Source organism: Theobroma cacao, chromosome 1 (genome assembly GCF_000208745.1).
Source record: "Theobroma cacao cultivar B97-61/B2 chromosome 1, Criollo_cocoa_genome_V2, whole genome shotgun sequence".
NCBI lineage: Eukaryota > Viridiplantae > Streptophyta > Magnoliopsida > Malvales > Malvaceae > Theobroma > Theobroma cacao.
The window spans coordinates 32,646,627-32,664,250 of NC_030850.1; the positions used below are offsets into that span (position 1 = coordinate 32,646,627).

The 17,624-nt window shown below is 37.0% G+C and overlaps 3 protein-coding genes across 3 annotated transcripts; 2 read left to right on the plus strand and 1 right to left on the minus strand.

Moving 5' to 3' along the window:
* Positions 2-5,600, plus strand: LOC18613809 (proline--tRNA ligase, cytoplasmic). Its single transcript, XM_007051234.2, has 13 exons — positions 2-203; positions 775-816; positions 919-1,004; positions 1,105-1,197; positions 1,357-1,473; positions 1,908-2,095; positions 2,369-2,435; positions 3,102-3,224; positions 3,365-3,517; positions 3,736-4,020; positions 4,129-4,347; positions 4,611-4,704; positions 5,238-5,600. The coding sequence occupies exons 2-13, from the start codon at positions 783-785 to the stop codon at positions 5,300-5,302; spliced, it is 1,524 nt and encodes a 507-aa protein (XP_007051296.2). The 5' UTR covers positions 2-203; positions 775-782; the 3' UTR covers positions 5,303-5,600.
* LOC18613810 (protein translocase subunit SECA1, chloroplastic) lies at positions 6,141-13,274 on the plus strand. Its single transcript, XM_018122749.1, has 20 exons — positions 6,141-6,791; positions 7,012-7,084; positions 7,520-7,726; positions 7,950-8,053; positions 8,179-8,358; positions 8,722-8,940; positions 9,102-9,215; positions 9,308-9,421; positions 9,606-9,773; positions 10,001-10,176; positions 10,313-10,379; positions 10,511-10,657; positions 10,796-10,891; positions 10,977-11,045; positions 11,268-11,369; positions 11,450-11,701; positions 11,804-11,871; positions 12,179-12,296; positions 12,557-12,796; positions 12,894-13,274. Exons 1-20 carry the CDS (start codon positions 6,369-6,371, stop codon positions 13,029-13,031), a joined length of 3,075 nt encoding a protein of 1,024 aa, XP_017978238.1. The 5' UTR covers positions 6,141-6,368; the 3' UTR covers positions 13,032-13,274.
* On the minus strand, positions 13,340-14,989 carry LOC18613811. The gene is made up of 6 exons (XM_007051239.2): positions 14,515-14,989; positions 14,375-14,422; positions 14,210-14,270; positions 14,006-14,110; positions 13,742-13,909; positions 13,340-13,657 (listed from the first exon to the last, which is right to left on the minus strand). Exons 1-6 carry the CDS (start codon positions 14,574-14,576, stop codon positions 13,571-13,573), a joined length of 531 nt encoding a protein of 176 aa, XP_007051301.2. The 5' UTR covers positions 14,577-14,989; the 3' UTR covers positions 13,340-13,570.

Genomic DNA, 17,624 nt, shown 5'->3' on the forward strand with positions numbered 1-17,624 from the left:
CCAACTAAACGGGTCCCTCATTTCCCAACGAATAAATTATTAAAAAACGAATATTGTAACTTGTGCAAATCCAGGGTTTTACACACTCTACCAGCACCTTTCTCCCTCTCGCCCCCGCCTATCTTCTTTCTTCATTTCTTTATCTTTTCTTCACTGTGTCGAGGGAAGAAGCCAACGCAACCAAGGAATCCAAACCATTCTCGGTAAGCCTTCACTTCTTCCCCTTGCTTCCATTTTTATTTACTTTCCCAGTTTTTCATTTCTACTTTTTGTTTCCTTACTTGGAAAATTTTATCTGATCTTCCAATTCTAATTCTAAAATCTGATATGGCAAGCATTTCTAGTTTGTGGGTGATTTAGGGTTAGCCATCTGAATTTTGATGAGAATGCACGCATCCTGCTTATGTTTATGTTGTTTTGTTAAAAAGTCAAAGAGACCTCGGACAATCCTGGAAAAATTACTTTTAAATCGGCAGGTGGTAATATCTTCTTGTCTTGATCTGAAAGTTAGCCAACGCGGTTAAAGGATAATTGCTTGTTCACTAACAAGATACTTGATCTGCAAGGATTTTTTAGCATGTTCGGGACCCAGCATTAATAGGCTTAAACAGATTTTAAACTCTTTAAGTTAAGAAAAAAAAGACTATAGTAATATGTGCAATTAGTAGGGCAACGGCTTTATTTTCCCTTATTCTGGCTATTAGCGTTTAAACTGATTGAGATGCACTGTTTCTAATTGTTCTAATTTAAGTTTTGTTTTAATTGTACTTTAAGTTGATGATATGGCTGGACGGGAGCAGAAAAAGTCTGGCGGTGGTAAGTATTTTTTTGCTCAGGTTTGTTAGATTTCGTTGTTAATGCATGCATAAAAGTATGGCTGTTTCTAATTTTGCAAATGACGTGTTGTTCATATTTTAGGAGGGAAAAAGAAGGAAGTGAAGAAGGAGACTGGCTTGGGTCTCTCCTTCACTAAGGATGAGAATTTCGGGGAATGGTACTCTGAGGTATATATTGTTGCAATGGTTTAATTGATTTGTGATTGTTATACTAATTTAACAAGATCTTAGTATCTTATGATTATATCAGAAATTTTGGCTTTTGTAGGTTGTCGTCAATGGTGAAATGATTGAGTACTATGACATTTCTGGCTGTTATATTCTGAGGCCATGGGCAATTTCAATTTGGGAGAACATGCAAGTAAGTCATATGATATTTATGTTCATTGTAGCTTAATTAGTAAATAACAAATGTTAATTAATTACAAGGGAAAAAGGGTCATGGATGCCATTCCTTGATCTTTTTTTTTTTCTTTCCCTTTCCTTTCATGGTTAACTTATCCATGATGTTAAATTGCAGACATTCTTTGATGCAGAAATCAAGAAAATGAAAGTCAAGAACTGCTATTTCCCTCTCTTTGTATCTCCTGGTGTTTTGCAAAAGGAGAAGGATCACGTTGAGGGTTTTGCTCCAGAGGTGAGAACTAAGTTTTTCATGGCCTTGTGGAATGTGCTTCAGCTTGGAATTGTTAATTTCTGTTTTTATTAAATTTTTTGAAGCCATTGGAAACTCTTTTTGTACCTAAAGTTTTCTGCCTGTTTTTTAATGATTTACTTCTTTTGGTGGAAATCCATACTTTAGTTTTTATCTTGGAATTAGATTTTATCTAGGGCTCAAATTGGACTTAGTTTTTATCTAGGCCTCAAATATGGAGTAAGTTCTTCCTGTTTTGAGCAAGATACTTTCATTAATATGCTGAAAAAATGGCAATATTTCAATGTTTATAGACTTCTTGGCACTGGACTGAAGAAACACTTATCTTTAAAATTTATGCATTTTTTTACTGGAAATGTTATGTGATTTAAAGGAAAAATGACCAGTGAATGGTTTTGGGATCCTGTTTTAATCAGGTTGCTTGGGTGACCAAATCTGGGGAGTCTGACTTGGAGGTGCCAATTGCAATCCGCCCAACTAGTGAGACAGTTATGTATCCCTACTATTCTAAGTGGATAAGAGGCCACCGTGACTTGCCTTTGAAACTTAACCAGTGGTGCAATGTTGTTCGATGGGAATTTAGCCATCCCACACCATTTATCAGGTAATTTGTCTTAAAATTGGTCAACTTTCGTTTTCCAGTGTCCTTTTCCCTCCTTTCATTCCACCCATTGGATGGGATATGTATGCCATACATTTAATGAGATGTTAATTTCCAGATAATTTTCTAATCTTGGATCAATTTTCTTAGCCTTATTTATTAATGTTTACTGATGTGCAAAATATTTTCTCAATTCTTTTGATGTCTATTTAAAAAATTTGTTTTAAAATGATTTGATGATAGATTGGTCACTACTAACTTGCTTCTTGACTGTAGGAGTCGTGAATTTCTCTGGCAGGAAGGGCATACTGCCTTTTCAACAAAGGAAGAGGCAGACACAGAGGTACCATAGATGTAAAATTTTTATTTCTGATCAATATTACTACCATGGAGAGGTCAAGTTTGTCCATTTTACTATTGGTGTATGATGGAATAGGGTTTACTGAAATTTTGTGTAGCTGTTCCTTTTCGATATTTAGAAGCAATTGATTTTAGTTTAAGTTGGCTGTTAGAATTGCTGAATTTAGCTTTTAAGTAAACGTTTCACAAATTTCATGTGTGATCTTGTTTTGAATAATGTCAATATTTTGTTGGTCTCTGCACTGTGTCAAAAATCAAATAGCCATGATTCATTCCTTTTCCAAATGTCACTCATGTTACCTTTTGAAGTATCATTGAAAAATATGCCAGATCCTTAGAACCTTTTACTTGTGTTTCCAAATATGGATTTGTTGGTGAATATATTATTAAAGGATGAATGAAGTGCCAAAAATAATATTCTGGGTGATGTGTACTTTGAATTACTTTGTGCTAGGTGAAATTTGGACTTTAGCTCCAACATCTAATCCCTCATGCAATATTGCTCTGAATTATGATGCTTCTCATCTGCGCATTAATTATGATATCTTATGCTCTTAACTAACCAGGCCAAAAAGGGAATTAGTAACAAATAACAATGGGGGAGATGTCACCTGCTCTTTACATATATCAAAATTTCATTATATTTCAGGTTCTTCAAATATTGGAACTGTACCGACGTATATATGAAGAATTCTTGGCTATTCCTGTTATAAAAGGCAGGAAGAGTGAATTGGAGAAGTTTGCTGGTGGACTTTACACAACTAGTGTTGAGGTATAGTATAAACTTTCAAGCATTTATGCTTGTAATAATGATCTGCACTCTTTGTCATGATCAAGGAACGCAAATTGTCTGCTTGAACCATGCGCTTTAATCTAAATTAAGGATCTTTTAATCTGTTCATAATTTGATAGGCATTTATTCCAAATACCGGGCGTGGTATTCAAGGTGCAACGTCCCATTGTTTGGGCCAAAATTTTGCAAAAATGTTTGAGATAAACTTTGAAAATGAAAAGGGTGAGAAGGCTATGGTCTGGCAGAATTCCTGGGCGTATAGTACACGAACGGTAAAATTTTTTTATCTCTTTACTTGGAATGCTATTAGCGTTTGTTATTTCAAGTTCATTGTCATGCCATCACTGCTATTTGTATTTTGTTATTTTAAATGATTACATGAGCTTGCAAGTCAAATGAATCATGAGCTACTCATAATTCCCATGCTATCCCATGCTCCTTATACCTGCTATTGTGCTTATGTTTTCTATTGTTTTTGAATTTTTCATAGATTGGGGTAATGGTGATGGTTCATGGGGATGATAAAGGCTTGGTGCTACCTCCAAAAGTAGCAGCTGTGCAAGTTATTGTGATTCCTGTGCCTTACAAGGATGCAGATACTCAAGGTATTTTTGATGCCTGTGTTGCCACTGTGGCAACCCTGACAGAAGCTGGTATTCTTGCTGAAGCTGATCTTAGAGATAACTACTCACCTGGTTGGAAGTACTCAGACTGGGAGATGAAAGGTGTTCCCCTAAGGATTGAAATAGGGCCCAGAGACTTGACAAATAATCAGGTGAACCCCCATCCCTTTCTTTAAGTGCCTCTTTCCTTCGATTCCTTGATTTACTATTTTCCTATTATATCTATACAGTTGAAACCGGAAAAGTGCTTTATTTGACAGGTGCGTGCAGTTCGCCGTGACAATGGAGCAAAAACTGATATCTCTAGAGTATTTTTGGTCGAACAAGTAAAAGGAATGTTGGATAAGATTCAACAGAACCTGTTTGACGTTGCAAAACAAAAGCGAGATGCCTGTGTTGAAGTTGTAAAAACTTGGGAAGAGTTTGTAACAGCTCTTGGTCAGAAGAAAATGATCTTAGCTCCTTGGTGTGATGAGGAGGTATGCTTTGAATTGGCAGAATCCATACTTTGTAGAGGCTTTATTATTTAGTATTTAATCAGTGTTGTGTTAGTGCTTTCTTTATGCCCTTTATCTCTGCATTGCATCAATATCATTAACCTGAAGTGTTTTATTGGGCATCAATGAGTTGGATCATATTTAAAAGTCATTAATTTCCAAGACTCCCTCTCTGGTGCAACTGTTGGTCATAATGGATCAAGCTCATTTTCTTAAAAGACTTTTTGTGTTTTGTATATCTGTAGGATGTGGAGAAAGATGTGAAAGCACGAACAAAGGGTGAGATGGGAGCAGCCAAGTCTCTTTGTACCCCATTTGAGCAGCCTGAACTCCCAGAAGGTACCTGACTACATCTAAGCAGGGATCACATTTTAAACAAGAGGATACTTTTCCTCTCTCATAATATTAGTGTTATTCCATTTTATGGTAAACTGCTGTGCTTCTGCATGAGGTGACCTGGAACTGACAGGAATCTTAATTTGTGAAAACACTGGGAAAAGTTATTGGAAATTTAGAGAAATCATACTATATTGGGAGGAATAGGAGATAATATTAACCAATTGTTCAATTAAGTTGAAGGATTAAGTAAAAGTCAGGGCAGCCAGTGAGCCTGGTTTAGGTGAGGATGTGATTGCATATGTCTCATGTGAATAGGGATCAAAGCTTCCTAGTTCCTGTTGTCATTAACATGCAGTCTTTTCTGACAGTATGAATTTGTAAAGCTTGCACTAGTATGGATGAGAATCATGTGTGGATGCAATTTGATTATCTGTAACTTTACATCTATCAAAAAAGATAAGAATGGGGGACAAAAAGAGAGGAGATTGTATGACTCCTGTAGAATTCTTGACTCATCTGAAAAATTAACGCAGGTACTAAATGCTTTGCTTCTGGGAAGCCTGCAAAGAAGTGGACCTATTGGGGCAGAAGTTACTAAGATCATTGTCTTTTACGACCATCTCCTTCCCATGGTCCTGTGGCTGATGTCAGCAGTGCTGGTGTGTCTGGACCATTCTAAACATGGCCATTTTCAATTTAAAATTGTTATAGAAAACTAATGAGAAGTCTCAGTTTTGTTATCATATTGTTAAAACTTCTGGGATTTTTGTTTTTGGCAAGGGTGTTTTGTTGAATTGTAGCTTTGCTGCAATTGATCTACTGGTTTATCCTGTGTTATTACAAACTGTTAGAATATGATTATGATTACTTGAAAGTCTTGATACTTATTTTTTTACTTTGGCATTACTTTCTGATGCTGCTACATAGTGGATTGTTCTTTAATTATGCTGTTGAAAGAGAATTCCACATAATCAGTTTGCATGTGCAAATGTATAACTGGAGCAATACATGAGGGTGGCAGAGTCAGATGCCATGCCCCACTGGCCTGCATCTGTGCTGTTGAGGTGCTTGAAGCAAATGTAGCATGAATCATTGTATTATTGTAAACATCTTTGACCTTTTGGAGTAAGAACTTTGGATCGAAATACCTTGAGACAGGGTATAAGCTGGAACACCTCTTGCTTGCTTCATTTTAATGGTGCCAGTGGCAACTCATTTTGGTGCAGTTGAGCGGAAAGGAAACAAGGAATTCCATCAAACTAAAAAAAAAAAAAATTTCTTTTGATGGTAATTCTTTATCCAACAAGATGGGAGAAAAGAAAGTACCTTTCACTAAACGGCTCGTAACTCGATGTGGTTGTGTTAAAAAAGGAAGGGGCTTGACTATTTGATTGATTGATGGTTGTACGCAACGCCACATGTTAACCGTAAGTTTCAACGACTAGATTCTCCCACCACGCACCTTATCCCCGCAACGTCTCAGTGTCTTCTTTCTCACCATCACTCAACAAAAGTAAAAACAAAACAGAGCATGAAAACAGAGCACCCTTCCTCGCCACCTTCTCTAACCTCTCTAGTTCCTCTTCCTTCACACTGTCTTCGCTTCTCATAACAAAATAATCCCAAATCCACCCACTTCCCAGTAATTGAATCTCTCCTCAATAATGGCAGCACCCTTCTTCGACTCCACTCTGGTAAACCACCACTCGCCCTCTGTTTCACCATTTGCTTCCAAATTTATCTTCAACTACAGAAACAAAAACTACCCTCCAATTCTCCATGCGGGTTCCTCGTTCTTTACTGGGAAGTCCCTTAGAGTGGCTGAACTTGGAGCGGGAACACCTAGATTGGGAAGTTGGAGGAGGCGGAGGATGGGTGTTAGGGCTTCATTGGGAGGTCTTTTGGGTGGGATTTTCAAAGGTAATGATACTGGAGAGTCCACCAGGCAGCAATACGCGGGGACTGTGACGGCTATTAACAGATTGGAATCGGAGATGGCTGCGTTAACTGATGCAGAGCTGAGGGAAAAGACTTTTGCTTTGAAGGAACGTGCCTCTCAAGGCGAATCTTTGGACTCTCTTTTGCCTGTAAGTTTGAATCATTGTTAAGAAATAAATGTTTTTGAATGGGAAATGGTGGATTACAATTTCACTAGTATTTTAGTATTCTATAGTTAGATAACGTACAACGTTCAAAGCAAAAGTTTAAAAAATTTTCTTCTAATTTTCAGTCTCATTCGTCACTTTGTCCTGGTTTTCTTGGTATGATACACTTTAGTTTATAATTAAATAAGTAATTTTGTTGCAGGAGGCATTTGCTGTTGTAAGAGAGGCCTCCAAGAGGGTCCTTGGCCTCCGTCCCTTTGATGTCCAACTGATAGGTAAAGTCTTATGTTCATATCTAACACCTGGTCAGAATCCATATGTACTAATTTGACTCTCTCTTGCCTTCTAAACGGCAGTGTCCGGTCCTTCTAAATAAATTCAATTTGATGCTTGTTGCTGATTGCTATTTTGATTTCTGTACCAAAAGTTTTAGGTGCCAAGTAACTGTGGCAATAATATATATGCTAGTTGAAAATGTTATTGGGACATTGGGACTACTTCTACACCAATCCAATGTATAGTGCTTGCTTCCACCCACATTTAGTTTGAAGTATAACTTGTTACTATCAATTGTGTTTGAATTGCAAGTGGAGATAAGTGCCCACTTCATTTGTGAATTGCATTCTTGATTTTTTACTTATCTAGTTCTAGAAGTTTTTCTTATACTTGTAATGGAAGTTCCTCAAGCTTCTTGAACTTTGGTCATGTAGGTGGCATGGTTCTTCATAAGGGAGAAATAGCTGAAATGAGAACTGGAGAAGGAAAGACCCTTGTTGCTGTCTTACCAGCTTATTTGAATGCATTAAGTGGGAAAGGAGTTCATGTGGTTACCGTCAATGATTATCTGGCCAGACGTGATTGTGAGTGGGTTGGTCAAGTTCCTCGCTTTCTTGGGTTGAAGGTTGGACTAATACAACGTAGGTCTCATTCTTTTGCATATATTATACTCTATGTGCGCCCCCCCCCCCCCCCCCCCCCCACAACCTTCTGCTCCCCTTTTCTTTTCTTTTTTTTTTTTCTGATCTTCACTTCTTTTACTGAAGGCAGTCAATCAGACCTCAGCGGATTTGAGCTGCATGTTGATTTGTAAATTTAATGATCATTGTAGTATAACAACTAACTATTTTTCTTTTTTGGCAGAGAACATGACAAGTGAACAGAGAAGGGAAAATTACTTGTGTGACATCACTTATGTCACCAATAGTGAGCTAGGTTTTGATTACTTGAGAGACAATCTTGCCACGGAAAGTAATTCTTGTCTCGCCTTATATGCGGTTTTTTTTTTTTTTAACTAGTGGTTGCTTCAATTCAATCAAGATATTACTTAATAGCATTTCTACTTTCTGAGTGGACTTTTTGCTATATGCAGAGTGTTGAGGAGCTTGTTTTGAGGGATTTCAATTATTGTATCATAGATGAGGTCGATTCCATCCTTATTGATGAAGCAAGAACACCTCTTATCATATCTGGGACTGCCGAAAAACCTAGTGATCAGTATTATAAAGCAGCAAAAATAGCTGCTGCCTTTGAACGAGATATACATTATACCGTAAGCCTGCTAACCTGTATTATTTTTCTTTTTCTCAAAAAACTAGTACAATCTAAATACTAGGACTGTTTTTCTTCGACCAAACCAATCCTCTTATTACTTTCATTGTTACATCAGCAAAAATTATTATAATACTTAGAATATTGAAGTTGGAGTCTCGTTATATGGTTCTTGTAAATTTATTGGTGTAAGGGTGATTCTTAATCTTTTGTTTTGGTCAATATAAGCATGATTTCAAGTTGGCGTTGTGCTGATTGAGAATCACTGTCAACATAGATCCAAGGACATGAAAGAAATAAGAAAGTGGGATTTGAAAGGGAAAAAAATTAAAATCCCCTTTTAGTAACAAGGTTGTTTTTGCAGGTAGATGAGAAGCAGAAAACTGTTCTTCTTACAGAACAGGGTTATGAAGATGCTGAAGAAATTCTGGATGTGAAAGATTTGTATGATCCACGGGAACAATGGGCATCTTTTGTTTTGAATGCTATTAAAGCAAAGGAATTGTTTCTTAGAGATGTAAATTATATTATCCGTGGCCAGGAGGTGCTTATTGTAGATGAATTTACTGGTCGAGTTATGCAGGTAAATCTATTTCTCTGGCTTGCTTACTGAATGAAGAAAATGTAGCTAGCAGTTAATTTTAATATCACTTGCATGAGAATAAAAAATTTAGGGAAACAATTCAATTTATCTATAAATTAGGACATTGAATTGTATATATAATGTTGTTGTCTTTCCATCAGGGGAGGCGATGGAGTGATGGACTTCATCAAGCAGTTGAAGCAAAAGAGGGTTTACCTATTCAAAATGAAACTATAACTCTGGCCTCAATCAGTTACCAGAACTTTTTTCTCCAGGTTGGAGAATATGTTCTCTCAGACAATTTAGTGGAACTCTTTCAGAATTTATGTTCATTCAACTTCCTAATGCTTACACATTTGCTCAATAGTTTCCAAAACTTTGTGGAATGACTGGCACTGCAGCAACTGAAAGCACAGAATTTGAGAGCATATACAAGCTTAAAGTTACGATTGTCCCCACAAACAAGCCCATGATTAGAAAGGTGCCTTCTAGTTTGCCATCCATGGTGTATAACTTTTTGAATTGTACTTCAGGTCCTTATATGCAAGAAAGGATTTTGAAAGAAAAAGGAGAAAAAACCTTAAATGTAATTTTTCTATTTTGATCTGAATCTCAAAAGTCTGTAGTTTTATCCTAATCCCGTTGCACTTTAATGTCTTTCTCAGGATGAGTCTGATGTAGTTTTCAGAGCAACTAATGGAAAATGGCAGGCCGTTGTTGTAGAAATTTCTAGAATGAATAAGACAGGTTGTCCAGTACTTGTTGGCACAACAAGTGTTGAGCAAAGTGACTCATTGTCAGAGCAATTGCAAGAAGCAGGAATTTCCCATGAGGTAAGGCCTTTTTTGAGTTGTCAATAAGGTTATTAAATTTGGGAGACTGCAGATTACTTAAACGTTAAAAACAAAGACTTGTCCCTGAAATGAAGAACTTTATTGAAGTCTTTTTCAACAGACCTATTTAACTTCTTCTCAAGCTTTGAGGAAAAGAAAGTCAAACATAACCTAGCTGCCATATTTAATGGATTCTGGGTGAGAGATTAATAGCTTTATTTGTAAAGGTTCTCAATGCGAAACCAGAGAATGTAGAAAGAGAAGCAGAGATTGTAGCACAGAGCGGTCGTCTAGGGGCAGTGACTATTGCTACCAATATGGCTGGTCGTGGAACAGACATAATCCTTGGTGGCAATGCAGAATTTATGGCCAGGCTGAAGCTACGTGAGATGCTAATGCCAAGGTTCAAGCTGATATTCATTAAATTCGTTTTTCTTGTAATGGTTTCTAGGTTATTGCTGTGTGGCTCAGCCTCATAATGGCTGCTTGCATCTTGGAAAGTGGATTACATTGTCTCTAAAAGTGCATATATGTTGCAGAGTTGTTAAGCCAGCTGAGGGAGTCTTTGTCTCAGTGAAGAAACCTCCTCCTATGAAGACATGGAAGGTTTTATTTGTATTGCTATATGAAACTAACTTTGATTTTGGTAGATAAATTTAATTCATGTTAAGATTGCTGCATTCTTGACTTCTAGTTTTGTTTGGATAGCTGGTGCTAACTATTACTTCATATTCTAGGTGAATGAGAAGTTATTCCCTTGCAAGCTATCCAGCAAGAATTCCAAGTTAGCCGAGGAAGCTGTAGAGTTGGCTGTCAAAACTTGGGGCAAGAAATCTTTAAGTGAGCTGGAAGCTGAGGAGCGCCTGTCTTATTCTTGTGAAAAGGTGTACTATGAATGAAAGAGATTTTTCTGCATATGTTATATGATTTGTTTCACTTTTAAACCTCTTGTTACCTGTTAAGAATTATTGGGTCCATTAATATACTACCAAATAGTTGTCATTTTACTTTTATATATACAGGGCCCTGCTGAGGATGAAGTTATTGCCAAGCTGCGAAGTGCGTTTTTAGAAATTGTAAAGGAATATAAGGCCTACACTGAGGAAGAGAGGAAGCAGGTTGACTTTTCCCCCCTGAATAAACTTATAATTGTTTTTAGTTGTTAGTGTTACCTGCAATTTCTTAATTTCTATGTCGCTGCAGGTTGTGGCAGCAGGTGGGCTTCATGTGGTGGGGACAGAACGTCATGAGTCACGGCGAATAGACAATCAGGTTAATTTGAAATACATTTATAAAATTTAATTTGGCAATTTGATTACAGCATTGTCCGTTTGAGTCAAGGGGCTTTTCCCAGTTCTTTATTTTTGTTGTTTCAAAATGAGAGGGAAAAAATAGAAAAGAAAAACATTTCTGCTTTCTTGTTATGTTCATTTTGCATAAAATAAGCTTCTGTAGTGTATTTTCAAATTTAAATTGCATTTTGTGTCCATGCAGCTGCGTGGCCGAAGTGGCAGGCAAGGGGATCCTGGAAGTTCTCGCTTTTTTCTTAGTCTAGAAGATAACATCTTTCGTATTTTTGGGGGAGACAGAATTCAGGTTTACCCTGTGTTGCAGTTTTCTAGTTTCTGTTCACTATTTGATATGCTTGTTAAACTTTTTGATGTCAACACTTGAAGGGCTTGATGAGAGCTTTCAGAGTTGAAGACCTACCAATTGAATCCAAGATGTTGACTAAAGCACTTGATGAAGCTCAGCGCAAAGTGGAAAACTACTTTTTTGATATTCGTAAACAATTGTTTGAGTATGATGAGGTCTTGAACAGTCAAAGGGACCGTGTCTATACAGAGAGAAGACGGGCCCTTATGTCCGACAATCTGCAATCTCTTATTATTGAATATGCTGAATTGACAATGGATGACATCTTAGAGGTGAACTATTTGTGAATTGGGCTAAATCTCTCTCTTTCATGTCTATCTAGGTTCTAATCAGGTCTCAAGGAATTTATTCATTTTAATTCTTATGACTAATAGGCGAATATTGGTCCGGATGCTTCAAAGGAAAGCTGGGATCTTGAAAAGCTCATTGCAAAACTTCAACAGTAAGAGGCTCCTTTTATTCTCTGCTTGATTCTAAAAAAGATCCAAATGCACAAGAAGCTAGTGACAGGAATTCTGTCTAATTACTTGAAGCAATGTTCACTTATAATCCGGTCAACTAATTGCAACTATTATTCTAGCCTGCTTCCTTTTCAGGGTTTCAAAACAAGGATTTACACTTCTGCACTTAAAAGTAAAAATTGCCTGAAGGTTGTAGGATATCGTTCATCATGATAATGTTCTGGATCTTGTTGTGTTTTATGTGGAAACATTATAATTTTTCTGGCAAACATACTGCCACAATTTTAGGTACTGCTACCTGTTGAATGATCTGACCCCAGATGTATTGAGGAGCCAGTGTTCAAGTTATGAGGAATTACAGGATTACCTTCGTCTTCGTGGTCGTGAAGCATATTTGCAGAAAAGGGTCAGTATATTTATCTTTTGCAGATATCAAGTTTCTGCTGAATTGTTGTAAATCGTGAACATGTGTAAGCCCTAAATGGAATTTGTATATTAGCACGTCTAAGCTTCCAAGTATCAACATCTTTGCTTGGTTTGTGGATAATTAGGAGTCTTGAATGCTTAAACTGTTTTTTCTTGGGGTGCCTACACAAGATTCAAGCATATGGTATTCTGTATTTTGCTTATTTCTTGGTGGTGATTTCCCCAAAATTTTGGATTTAGGATACCATGGAGAAGCAAGCAGAAGGGTTGATGAAGGAAGCTGAAAGATTCTTAATTTTGAGCAATATTGATCGCCTGTGGAAAGAACATTTGCAAGCTCTCAAGTTTGTACAACAAGCCGTAGGCTTACGTGGATATGCTCAGCGTGATCCACTGATCGAGTATAAGCTTGAAGGCTATAATCTCTTCTTGGATATGATGGCACAGATAAGACGAAATGTAATATATTCAATATATCAGGTATGAAACGGAAACCTGGACCTAAAAATTATGGAAGCTCTACTTTTTCCATACATGGCATGTCATGTTAACTAGTTCTTTGTTCACAATTTGTCAGTTCCAACCAGTGATGGTAAAGAAGGATCAGGAGAAGTCGGATAAAGTTGTTACAAATGGTAGTAGTAATCAGAGACCTAAACCAGTTGGTGCAGTTGAGTCATCTTCGTCAGCTGCGAGCCCCCAAGCCAGCGCCTAATGCTCGTATCAAGTACAAATCTTGGGATCATTCAAAGGGCCTAGTGATAAATTAGAAGTATCCTTTTGTTCTAGTATATGATTATGTCAAGGCTGTATAGATCTCAGTTGAAAAACGAAAAAGTATGTCCTGTTTATTGTACCATAGAACCACACCGCTCAGATTTTTAGGAACTGAAACATTTTTGCTAAAGGTCATGTAACTCACATTTGAAGATCAATGAAAGTTTTTTCTTTCCTTTTCCCCCTTTTTATTATTGGCAATATCACTGATCTACCATTTCTTTGAGGTGATTAAACTAGGCAAAATGGCAAAATAGTATCCATTTCTGTAAGTTAAAAGTTAATAATTCCAGAATAGATGTCTTCATTTACAACCGCTGTCAAGATTTACCACATCAGGCATCTAACCAGGGAAAATGAGCTCTCAGGATTTACAGCCAAGCATTTCCAACTTTGCCAAGTAGTGACATCCATTCCATTCTACTCCGAGGGCCAGTGACTGGCAGGCAGGTTACTAAACATTGTCGCCAAGGCATCTCAATGGACTTCAAGCAATGCTCCATCATTCACTTCACCTCCATCAAGAATTTCCTCGATTATCTGATTGATTGCATTTCCTCTAGCCTGCATTTAGAAGACAAATATTTCAGCAAATAACAAGAAATACCATCGGAATAGTAAGACAATCTGCAGATTAAAACCCCTAACCTTCACTCCAATTACAATGGCTGTCTTTAGCTTGACGAGCTCACCCAATCTTAAAGATCCCTTTTTATTATCTTTAACAAAGATCAATGGTACCTTTCTTGATGAAGCCAAGGTCGGCAGGTGCTTCGTTAACCACCGTGGATTGCAATCAGCAGCTAACAAAATGGCCTACAAACTCAAACAACAATAAACAACTACATACTGCATGTTCTAAAAACATTGGCAGATCACTTAAATTTCAAATTTACAAACAGGGTAGCCAACCTGAAGCCTAACGCAAGGGGCTTGTGCAGAGCTCCCCTTGTCAGCAATGGGCGCCATCCGTTCAAGTACACGTGTCACGTCATTAACACCAATTGCAAATTGTTGCTAATAACAGTGACCCAAATACATATAATCAGATTTTAATTAAACCACAAAGTCCAAACAACTAAACAATTCAATAAAGCATTGAATAAGGAATTAAACCTTAAGCCATATTTTTTCAGGGAAGGAGTTTCCAGCCAATTCTCTTGCTGACTCTACCCCTCTGTTCATAGCAATAATTTTAAAATATTAAATAACAAGTAGCTGAATCCCGAAAAAAAAGGGGTATTTTGCTTTAATTATCGATAATGCGTTTGAATCATTTACCTTTGGATTGATTTAAGCACGCGAACGAGACGTTCCCCTTCATAGCAACTGCCAGGACAAATAAATAAATTAATTAATAAAGGAATTAAATCAAAGACCCAGAATTTGTATAAGAGCAATAAAAGGGAAGACAGACTTACTCTGGCTGCTGAGGAAGAGAGCCATCGACGATGTTCTTGGCAGCCTTATTTCTAATCGGCATGCTTCTCTTCAGAGTTCGCTACTTGTTTGATGAAAAGCTTGAAAGAATGGTTTTGAAAAGGGTAATTTGCCAGAGACAGCTTCGATTAGCCCAAAAACTGAGTAAAAGGACATTGGGCCATCAAACTTTACGCCCTGTAGATGATGATAGGCCAGGAATTAGCCCAATTAGTAAATATCAAGTTATTAGGCCCACAGCTAGCTCCAGCTTAGAGCTCTAATTTAATTTTCTTTTCTTAATGTTCTTCATTCCTTTTGGTACCATAAAATGGGAAAAAAAAAGAAAAGAAAATACTAAACCCAATCTAATGACCTGCCCAGAAAGGACAAAAAAAAGTTTAGTCTTACTATACAAAAGAAAAGGGAAGAGAGGAATAAGAAAAGAGTTGGAGCTATGGTATCATCATCAAGTGTAAACAAAAAGTAAAGCAACAGGAAAATTTCATGTGTACGGACATTTATATTTTTTAAAAAAAAATTTGGTTCGAGGGCCCATCAATTGTGGAGGAGGGGACAATTTCCAGTATTGGTCCCATATCCTTAGCATGTTTTGTGCCCAATATGAAATTATTGGAATAAGTTCCCAAAAACATAAAAATCGAGTATCAATGTAGTAAATTATTATGATTAATTTGTTCTAAAGCTAAAATAAATGAAAAATCAAGCAAAAAGATTGGGTGTGGTCCTCACTCAAAGATCTTGGATGGAGTCAAAAAGAACTACTCTAAGGACACACTTGAGACAGTACTGATCCAAAGAAAACAAAAAACCCAGAATTTTAAAGTGATTTTTGTAGAGAAATTGGGATGGTCACTGCCTTTAATCCAATGTTATGCCAAGTAGGGGTATGCTGCATCATAACCTTTTTTTAATCAATTAATTCAATAATCATCCTATCAACACATTAAATATATCATCATCAACAATGGGTCAACGGCAACGTTTCTTCTAAGCATTATTCATTTTTAATAATTAATTGTGTAATGCATAAATCCAGGCACATAGCATCTATTACAAAATGGTCCTACCAAGCAGCAATGTATTGGTGTTCTTGTTAGGTTTTATTTGTTTGTTTCGGGTGATGCTATAGGCACGATTCTCTTTGCTTCAGACGATAATGAATCGTTTTCGTTTTTGACAGATTCTTAACAGAAGAATATACCCATAGGCCATAGCAGCTCAATGGGCCAATGGGGTTAGATGAAATTTCTCTTGTTTGTTTACCTGTAAAGTCAATGTGCAAATCATCTTAACTAGAGATGGTTTACCTTTGTGTACATTTTGCTTCGCATATTCCATTATAGAGGACTATCATCAGCAGTGATTAATGACCATTAGTCTTGTTTCAGTTAGTGCAGACTGACATGCACTAACAATATTATAATTAAAAACAAATGGGGTGTAGCCGTGTAGATGCAACGATGTGTGAGGGTCTCTACCACATGGAAACGCGATGCTTTTGCCTGCATTATTATGGTGAAGTATTATTATTTATACACAACAGACAAGGACGTAGGTGGGTTTGTTGCTAACATGGCGGTCCATTAAAGCTACCTGTCAGTCTACTGTAGAGAAGGAAAAACCTTTGACAATATTGTCAAGTTTGTCCTGTGGTAATAATGCACACGAGAATAAAATTGCTACAACATCCTTTCTTTTTGTTGCTTGTTCCATTAGTATTATTTCGTTAGGCATTTTATAATCAGGATTCCCCAAGTCCTCCTCCCATTAGATACTGTTAGCTTCCATGGAGGGAGAAAAAAAGGGCTAAACCGATTCCTGCAGCAGTCTACATAGCACCAGATGGTAGGCGAAATGTTCTTTCTTTCCCAGATGGAATCCAAACAACATAAAAAAGAGGGCATAAAGAAACCTAAGAAATCTAATGATTCTCAGAAAAAGGTTGGGTCAGCTCAATAACTGTTTTTTTCCCATTGCTGACAGGGATGGACTACTGTTACTAGTAAAATATATATATACTTTGTTTGCTTAAATTGTTTAGGAATGGTGTATAGACCCATACTTTAAAGGGAAATTCAATCATGCCATCACGTAATGAATTGACATGATGAACTGTTAATATTTTAATGAATATAAGTCGTACCAAATCAGCATTAATTAGACATTATATTAATTTATATCCCCAAATACTCTCTTGGCACTTCAACACCAACATGCTTGATAAAAGAGTTCAGATCAATTAGGTAGCTTAAGTAAGGGCACGCCGAGTTAAATGTTAATTAGAAATTAACCCAAGTTAATTATTGCTATTAAGTATTGATTATGCGTGTGGAAGTCAAATAAGCCGTATTATTAACTCAGAGTTGTAGAGCTGTGAAAGTTGATCCAAGAAAACATGAGGAAATGGTCATGATGTGTAATGAAAATTCATTGGCCAATGTAAAAGCAAAAACCCCTTATTCCTTGAGAGTTTCCTGTAGCATTGTTAGTTAAGTCTAGCACATATTAATGGTACTAGTAATGGAAGTTGCTTGAATTGTCATTTTCATATATGTAATGAATGGAGTTGTTCTCTCGATCAATAAAATTTCAAACTATCCTACTAAACCTTACTCCAAATCCAAGATTACTTTCTCCTATACAAAATCATGATTGATGTGGAAGAAAGGAGGTCAGAAACCAGAACAGGGTTAGCACACATTCAATGTATGTCGTTGTCGTTCCTTTTCAATGAGTCAAATGCAATATATAAGGCAAAATCTAAGAAAGATTTGGTAAAAAATAAGGAAACTTTGATGGAAGAAATAGGTAAACATCCAACTTGAAGCAAAAAAACACAAACCGAAAACCCTTTAGTCCCACAAATGAAGTGGCTCGAGCCTTGCACGCGGGGAGCCTGCAGCATGTTGACACTTGACTGTCACAAAATACACTTGAGAAATCTGTTTTTAAGAGTTTTGGTTTGAATGGTCATTGGATGCCTGACTTTGGAAACCTTTTCGTTTTGCATTACCGTGATAAAGACTTCCCCTTTGTCTCTCTCGTCCTGCCCCTCGGACTTTGTCCCCTTCTTTCAGGACATTTTTTC